Source organism: Engystomops pustulosus, chromosome 4 (assembly GCF_040894005.1).
Source record: "Engystomops pustulosus chromosome 4, aEngPut4.maternal, whole genome shotgun sequence".
In the NCBI taxonomy this organism is placed as follows: Eukaryota; Metazoa; Chordata; class Amphibia; order Anura; family Leptodactylidae; genus Engystomops; species Engystomops pustulosus.
This window is the reverse complement of record NC_092414.1, coordinates 222833276-222841281: the sequence shown is the minus strand read 5'-3', so window position 1 is coordinate 222841281 and position 8006 is coordinate 222833276. Positions and strand designations below refer to the sequence as shown.

The following is an 8006-nucleotide window of genomic DNA, read 5'->3' as shown; positions in this document are numbered from 1 at the left end:
TTATAAAATGTGTCCATGGAACCATCATGAGGAAAAACTCTTGCAAGCTTGACACATGCAGGTAGGAGAACCATGGGAAAAGAAAATACAGGTAAAGGCAGAACTTTAACTAGTTAGTGCCTAGAGACAAAAAAGCATTTGGGTGATGTATTTCGTCCTTCGGACCAACAATGAAGCTCAAACGTGGCAGCTAGGGAGATGGAGAGAACACGGTTCTCTCTGTCACTTCCCGACCCCTGCAACATGATCACAGGTGGCTAGGGACTTGTCATGGTGTGTGGAGGTCTGACAAAGACCTCCTTTTCTGCCATGGATAGTGGCCTATTTATCTGGTGATCACGCTTGATCATAGCAGTTAAGGATTCAAACTGCCCTGCACAGAGAGATCTCAGTGTCCATAAGATGCATCAGGGAGAATGCTGTGTGTAACAGGAAAGATCCTGCTCCTGATCTGGCAGGTATTTTCTCAGTGCCAGCCCGATCACCAGGATGAAAATGCCCATCCCATCAGCTACTTAGGACAAACATTCTAGTCCTCTGTTATCAACCATTTAAGGTCTTCATCTACCATCCAGCAATATAACAGCAATAGAAGTTATCTTCTGTTATCTCTTTAAGAAGTGCTTAGATTCTTCCATCATTTCACACTGAGAGTCAGAAACAGCTAAATGATAGAAAATGTGCTTTAAGTTTATGAAAAGCTTCTTTCAAGTCTTTGTTCCTCAGGGTGTATATGATGGGGTTAAGCAGTGGGGTCAGCACAGTATAAATAAGAGAAAGGACTTTACTGATGGTCAGGGATTGTCCTCTTGTTGGAAACATATATACTACCATCATCGTCCCAAAATATATGAAGACCACAGTGATGTGAGAGCTACAGGTGGAGAAGGCTTTATGTCTTCCGGTGTTGGATGGGATCTTCAGGATGGCGATGACAATAAACACATAGGACATCAAGATTACTACAAAGGGTATTATTATGGCAAACGATCCCAGTATAAAGATCCATTGATGAAGTGTAGATGTATCAGAGCAGGAGAGCTGCATTATGGGCTCAATGTCACAGTAGAAATGGTCAATAACATGTGGTCCACAGAAATGAAGATGAGTTATGGAAATGACATAAAAAAAAACCACACTAAATGTAACCAACCAAATCCCAAGCACCAATGTCACACATAACATGTGATCCATTATGGAGTGATAACGGAGGGGGTTACAGATGGCCAGATACCGGTCATAGGACATCACCGACAGGAGAAGACATTCTGAGCACTCGGAGGTGACAAAGCAGGAGAACTGGATGATGCATCCGATGAGAGTGATAGTACTTCCTCCATACAGGACAGTGTGAAGAAGGACGGGGACAATGTCTGTGGTCAGCAGGAGGTCACACAATGACAGCTGTGTAATGAAGAAGTACATGGGGGACTGAAGGGTTTTACTCACTAGATACAAGACCATGATAAGAAGGTTTCCTGATATTGTCGCACAATATAGAAGAACCAGAAGTGAAAAGAAGGGAAATGTGAATTTGTGAAGATTAGGAAATCCCAGAAGAACGATGGAGGTGACATTATTTGTGAAGACCATCTTGATAGAATAAGTAGACGAACATCAGTAGATAAATTTTAATCTAAAGTAATTCAAGTCCATCCGCTTTGTGCTTCTACTTTGGATAGTGAGTGAGCCCTATGCCTTTAAAGAAAATCAAGAACATAAATGAATGGTGGCATGACACATGACTAATAGAAACACTCAATTACCTACTGTGGAAAGTCATTCCCCCAAAAGTCAAAAACTATCTAAACGCAGCTTCATTAAACAATATACTGTATATACTCAAGTATAAGCCGAGGCCCCAAATTTTACCACAAATGACTTGGAAAATTTATTGACTTGAACAGAGGCCTAGGGTAAGAAAAAGCATTTGTCACAGCTTCCCTAAGTAAGGTAATACCCAGCAGCCACCCCCCATAATAAAATGCCATGCAGCAGCCCCAAAAATAATTAAATGCCAAATGCAGACCCTAAATAATGAAATCCCCTGTAGGCTTCGAAATAATGAAATCTCCTGCAGACCCCTAAATAATAAAATGCCTTACAGCCCACCTATTAAAGTCATGGATATGTAATGGAGCATTAAAGGGAACCCGTCACCTAAGCCAAACCTGGGGGTGGGGCCAGCAGAGAACCAGGATCCAGATGATAGATAAGGAATAGAGATGAGCGAACACACTCGTCCGAGCATTAGCGTACTCGAAACTGCTCGTTGCTCGGACGAATACTTCGCCAGCTCGAGAAAATGGCATCTCCCGCCGTTTTGCTTTTTGGCGACCAGAAACAGAGCCAATCACAAGCCAGGAGACTCTGCACTCCACCCAGCATGACGTGGTACCCTTACACGTCGATAGCAGTGGTTGGCTGGCCAGATCAGGTGACCCTGGAATAGACTAGCCCCTGCACGCACTGTTCGGATCATTCTGTGTCTGGATGCCGCTAGGGAGAGAGCTGTTTCTGCTGGTCAGGGATAGTGTTAGGCTGTTCTATTAGAATAGTGTTAGGCAGGAGTGATTCTACAAGAATCCAACAGCCCTTCTTAGGGCTACAATAGCGTTATATTTTATTTTTTTTTATTTGCTTGTGGCTGGGCTTGCTGGCACTAGTAGTGCAGCTAGTACCATATTGTGAGGAATTTGCAGGGAGATTTGCGAACGTTCTATTTAGCTCTTAGTGACACACATATCCATCTCAAACACCTAAGTGGGACAATTTATTAGGGGTTTGATTGAATTAGGCACAGTCTGCAGATTTTTTTTTTTTTTTTCAAAACTGAAAGTCACAGGCACAGCACAAAATCCTGTTGTGTGCTATCAGTGTAGGTTAGAAACTAGCCATAGCAATCATCATCTTCTGTGGTTGCTGTGTGATTTCTTCTGCACGTTTTGTTCTATAAAAAAAAAATTAATAAAAAAATTAAAAAAAAAAACGCAAAAAGACAATAAAAACACAAAAACAATTTACAGTTTATATTTCTGTTTTGTCTATATAATAGACTTTAATTTTGAAAATGTTGAACCCGAGGGCTAGGGGTAGAGGACACGGGTCAGAGGCCGTGGTCCTGGGCGGGGTGAGACACCACCTGCTGATGAGGGAGCAGGGGAACGCCGCAGAGCTACACTCCCTAGGTTCATGTCTCAAGTTACTGGGACTCGTGGTAGAGCACTGTTGAGGCCAGAACAGTGCGAAGAGGTGATGTCGTGGATTGCGGACAATGCTTCTAGCCATTTGTCCACCAGTCAGTCTTCCACGCAGTTCACCCATGTCACCGAAATCAGCACTCCTCCAGCTCCTCCACCTCAGCCTCCTTCCCCCCAATCTGCCCCCTCCGGGTAAACTTTGGCATTTGAACCGGCATACTCTGAGGAACTGTTTTCTGGACCCTTCCCAGAGTCACAAACCACTTGTCCGGTTGCTGCTGAGCTCTTTTCCGATGCCCAGGTTTTACAGCGGTCGCAGTCTGTGGGTAATGATGACATTGTTGATGTAGTGGAAGAAGTGTGTAAAGAGGTGTCGGACGATGAGGAGACATGGTTGTCAGACAGTGGTGAAGTTGCTGTCAGGGCAGGAAGTCCGAGGGGGGAGCAGACTGAGGGATTGGAGGATGATGAGGTGACAGACCCAAGCTGGGTTGATAGGCCGGGTGAACACAGTGCTTCTGAGACGGAGGCGAGTCCTCGACGAGAACAGGTTGGAAGAGGCAGTGGTGGGGCCAGACGGAGAGGCAGGGCCAGAGCTGGTGCATCGGCGCCAAATGTTTCAGGTAGTGAAGCTCCCGTGGCGAGGGCTAGATTTTTGGAAGTCTGGAGGTTCTTTAAAGAAACACCGGATGACCTGTGCCACACCAGGATCAGCAGGGGTTCCACCACTACGAGCTTAACCACCACCAGAATGCGCAGGCATATGACTGCTAAACACCCCACTCAATGAAACCAAGGGCATTCACCTCCGGCCGGGCACACCACTGCTCCTTCCACTGTGTCATCTGCTGCCTCTGCTAGTCAGCCCCCTCCCCAGGACCCTGGCCCAAACACCTCCCGTGCAAAAACCACACCTTCGCCTCCACGATCCTCCACAGCATCCACCAGCGTTCAGCTCTCCATACCCCAGACGCTGGAGCGCAAGAGGAAATACAGTTCCACCCACCCACACGCCCAAGCCCTCAACGTCCACATCTCCAAATTACTCAGCCTGGAGATGGTGCCCTATAGGCTGGTAGAGACCGAGACCTTTCGCAACCTCATGGTGGCGGCCACCCCTCGGTATTCGGTCCCCAGCCGCCACTACTTTTCCCGATGTGCCGTCCCAGCCCTGCACCAGCACATGTCAGACAACATCATCCGTGCCCTGACCAACGCCGTTTCTGACAAGGTCCACCTAACCACGGACGCATGAACGAGTGCTGCCGGGCAGGGCCACTATATTTCACTGACGGCACATTGGGTTAACTTGGTGGAGGCTGGGACCGAGTCTGACCCTGGGGCTGCTCATATACTGCCGACGCCGAGGATTGTGGGGCCTACCTCGGTCCAGGTCTCTCAGGCCTACTATGCCTCCTCCCACCCCTCCTCCACCTCCTCCTCCGAATTACCATCCATGGGCATGGCGCTTAGCGACAGCAGGCGGTGCTCAAACTGCTGAGCCTAGGCGATAAAAGGCACACCGCCCAAGAGCTATTACAGGGCATCACGGCGCAGACTGATCTGTGGCTGGCACCGCTGAACCTGAAGCCAGGCATGGTTGTGTGACAACGGCCTTAACCTGGTGGCGGCTCTGCAACTCAGCAGACTGACACATGTGCCATGCCTGGCCCATGTGTTAAATCTCATAGTTTAGCGGTTCCTCAAGACATACCCCAATCTGTCTGATTTGCTCACGAAGGTGCGCTGCATCTGTGCGCATTTCAGGAAGTCCAGCACAGATGCTGCCACTCTCAGGGCAGCGCAGCGCCGCCTCCAACTGCCCGCTCATCGACTGTTGTGCGTTGTGCCCACGAGGTGGAATTCAACATTAACCGTGTTATCCAGAGCGATTGTAGACTGCCAGATGTCAACTTCCACCAGAACTGGTAGTCAGGTCAGTCAGCTTTCTCAAGTCTACAATGAGGAGTGGACGTGGATGTCTGATATCTGTCAGGTGCTGAGTAACTTTGAGGAGTCAACACAGATGGTCAGTGGCGATGCCGCCCTCATCATCAGCCTCACCATCCCGCTGCTTGGCCTGTTGAAAAACTCTATTGTCAGCATGAAGTCGGAAGCTTAGTGCTCGTCACAAGAGATGGGGGAAGAAGATTTCCTTTTTGATAGGCAAAGCACCCTCAGGTCTGTTTCTCAGCGCTTATCGGCGGAGGTGGAGGAGGATGAGGAGGGAGCGAAGGAGAATGTTGGTGAGACAGAAGAGAGGAGCATTGCTCAGTACTTCACTGTTCAGCGTGTATGGGCAGAAGAAGAGGAGTTGGAGGAAGAGGAGACGGACAGTCAGGCCAGTGAGGGGAGTGAATTCTTGTGAGTTGGTACTCTGGCGCATATGGCAGATTTCATGCTAGGCTGCCTATCCCGTGACCCTCGCGTTCAAAGAATTTATTCCAGCACTGATTACTGGGTATTCACTCTCCTGGACCCACGGTACAAGCAAAATCTTTCCACTCTCATCCCTGGAGAGGAAAGGAGTGTGAGAATGCATGAATACCAGCAGGCCCTGGTGCACAAGCTGAAACAGTATTTCCCTTCTGACAGCGCTAGCGGCAGAGTGCGTAGTTCTGCGGGACAAGTAGCGAGGGAGAGTAGGCGAGCAGGCAGCTTGTCCAGCACTGGCAAGGGTACGCTTTACAAGGCTTTTGCCAGCTTTATGTCACCCCAGCAAGACACTGTCACCTGTCCCCAGTCTCGGCAGAGTAGGGCTGATCTTTACAGAAAGATGGTGAGGGAGTACGTAGCTGACCATACCATCGTCCTAAATGATCACACAGCTCCCTACAACTACTGGGTTTCAAAGCTGGACATGTGGCACGAACTGGCGCTTTACGCCTTGGAGGTTCTTGCCTGCCCTGCCGCTAGCGTGTTGTCCGAGCGGGTTTTCAGGGCAGCTGGTGGCATCATCACCGATAAGCGTACACGCCTGTTGACTGACAGCGCTGACAGGCTGACGCTTATCAAGATGAATAAAGCCTGGATTTCTCAGGATTTCCATTCTCCACCAGGTGAAAGAAGCTCAACCTGAATAATGTATGCACTCCTCCTCCTCCTTTCCTCCTTCTCCTCCTCTTTGCACACTAAAGCAGAGGAAACTGGCTATTTTTTGCCAGGGCCAACTGGCTCTCGCTATAGTACTCTATGTATTTAATTTTTCTGGAGGGCCACCTACCCGGTCCTCTGTTTTAAACAATTTTTGGGAGTGCCACATACAGGCACTCAATCTATTTAATTTTTCTGCAGGACCACCTACCTGCTCCTCCGGTTTGAAAACTTTTTTGGACTGCCACATACAGGCACTATCCAAATGAAATTGTCTCCATAGCAGCCTCCACACGTCGTCTTTATAGCTGCCTCCACACGTTGTCTCCATTCCTACCTCCACACGTTATCTCCATAGCTGCCTCCAAAAGTCGTCCATATAGCTGCCTCCATACATCGTCCCCTTAGCAAACGAGCTGTGTCAGGCAGAATTTTGGATTGTTTTCATGGCTTCCACATCAAAATTGTTAACTTTGTCGCCACCCTGCTGTGTTATCCACAAAATATACCGCCAAAATTTTATCTTCGACCGATATTATTTCAGCGCTTATTGCGCATCTGTTTACATTCCCCTCACCTGCCATAACCAGGCCAATTACTTATAAGAACAGTACTACACTTGATCTTATACAAAAGGTTCTTAGAAGACCTGTTTGTAGCCCCCGCCTGCTTTGAAAATTACAATTTTTTCAGAGTAAACGCTTCTGGCCCCCAGGCCCATTTTGGGTGGGGAGGAGCCGAGAGGCAGGGGCTTGGACAGGCGAAAGCTCGCCTGGCAGCGGACCGCCAGCTCCATCCCAAGATCCAACTAACATAGTTTTAACTGCAGCACCTTTAATCTACTACTACCTTACTGCCTCCATACATCGTCCCCTTATCAAACGAACTGTGTCAGGCATAATTTTCGTTTGTTTCACCAGATACATAATGGAACTCGGCCCATCTGTCGCCCCCATGCTGGAGACCTGAAGTTGCAATCATGGCAGAGCAATATGGATGCCCCATACTGTCGCTCTTAATCATGGAAGTCGTCTCCATGACTGCCTCCACATGTCGTCCCCTTATCAAACGAACGTGTCAGGCTTATTTTTCGCGTGTTTCACCAGATAAGTTATGGAACTTGGTCACTCTGTCGCCACCGTGCTGTGTTATCGACTAAATATACCGTCTACCTTTTGTTCACATAGGAAATCATTTCAGCGCTTCTTGCTCACCTCCTTTGGTTCCTTTCTGCCGCCTTAACAAGGCAAAATACTGATACATACAGTGCTACACGTTATCCTCGCCAAAAGGAATTTTTTTAATTGGTTTGAAGCCTGAGTCCATTTGGGGTATGTCGCCATGCCACTCTCTAGCCTGCCGCTGCTGCCGCTGCCTCTGCATGCCGTCCCCTATAGTTTCAGGGTCAATTATTGGATGTTTTAGATGCTATCTAGCCTCATTCGGTCACTCTGTCATGGCCATGCTGTTGCCCATAATTTTGGCATAATGGTGCGATTAAGCAGCCTCAGAGGCATCCATGCATGCTGCCCCTGCTGTTTCCTGTCCATTTCCGTGGTGTTTCCATCATTTTCTGAGGTTCCCAGGTGTTTGGCCAAGCTTCCCTGTGCAGACCCTTGGTCCCCTTGAAAAATGCTTGAGTCTCCCATTGACTTCAATGGGGCTCGTTATTCGAGACGAGCACTCGAGCATCTGGAAAAGTTTGTCTCGAAT

The 8006-nt window shown here is 48.2% G+C and overlaps 1 protein-coding gene across 1 annotated transcript; it reads right to left on the bottom strand.

Annotated features, from left to right (window-relative positions):
- Positions 1-654: 654 nt before the first annotated feature.
- LOC140128753 (olfactory receptor 11L1-like) lies at positions 655-1593 on the bottom strand. The gene has a single exon (XM_072150453.1). It carries the CDS (start codon positions 1591-1593, stop codon positions 655-657), a length of 939 nt encoding a protein of 312 aa, XP_072006554.1.
- Positions 1594-8006: the final 6413 nt, after the last annotated feature.

Excerpts from the sequence above, each read along its gene's own strand:
- LOC140128753 (XM_072150453.1), bottom strand. The coding sequence starts at position 1,593 with ATGGTCTTCACAAATAATGTCACCTCCATCGTTCTTCTGGGATTTCCT.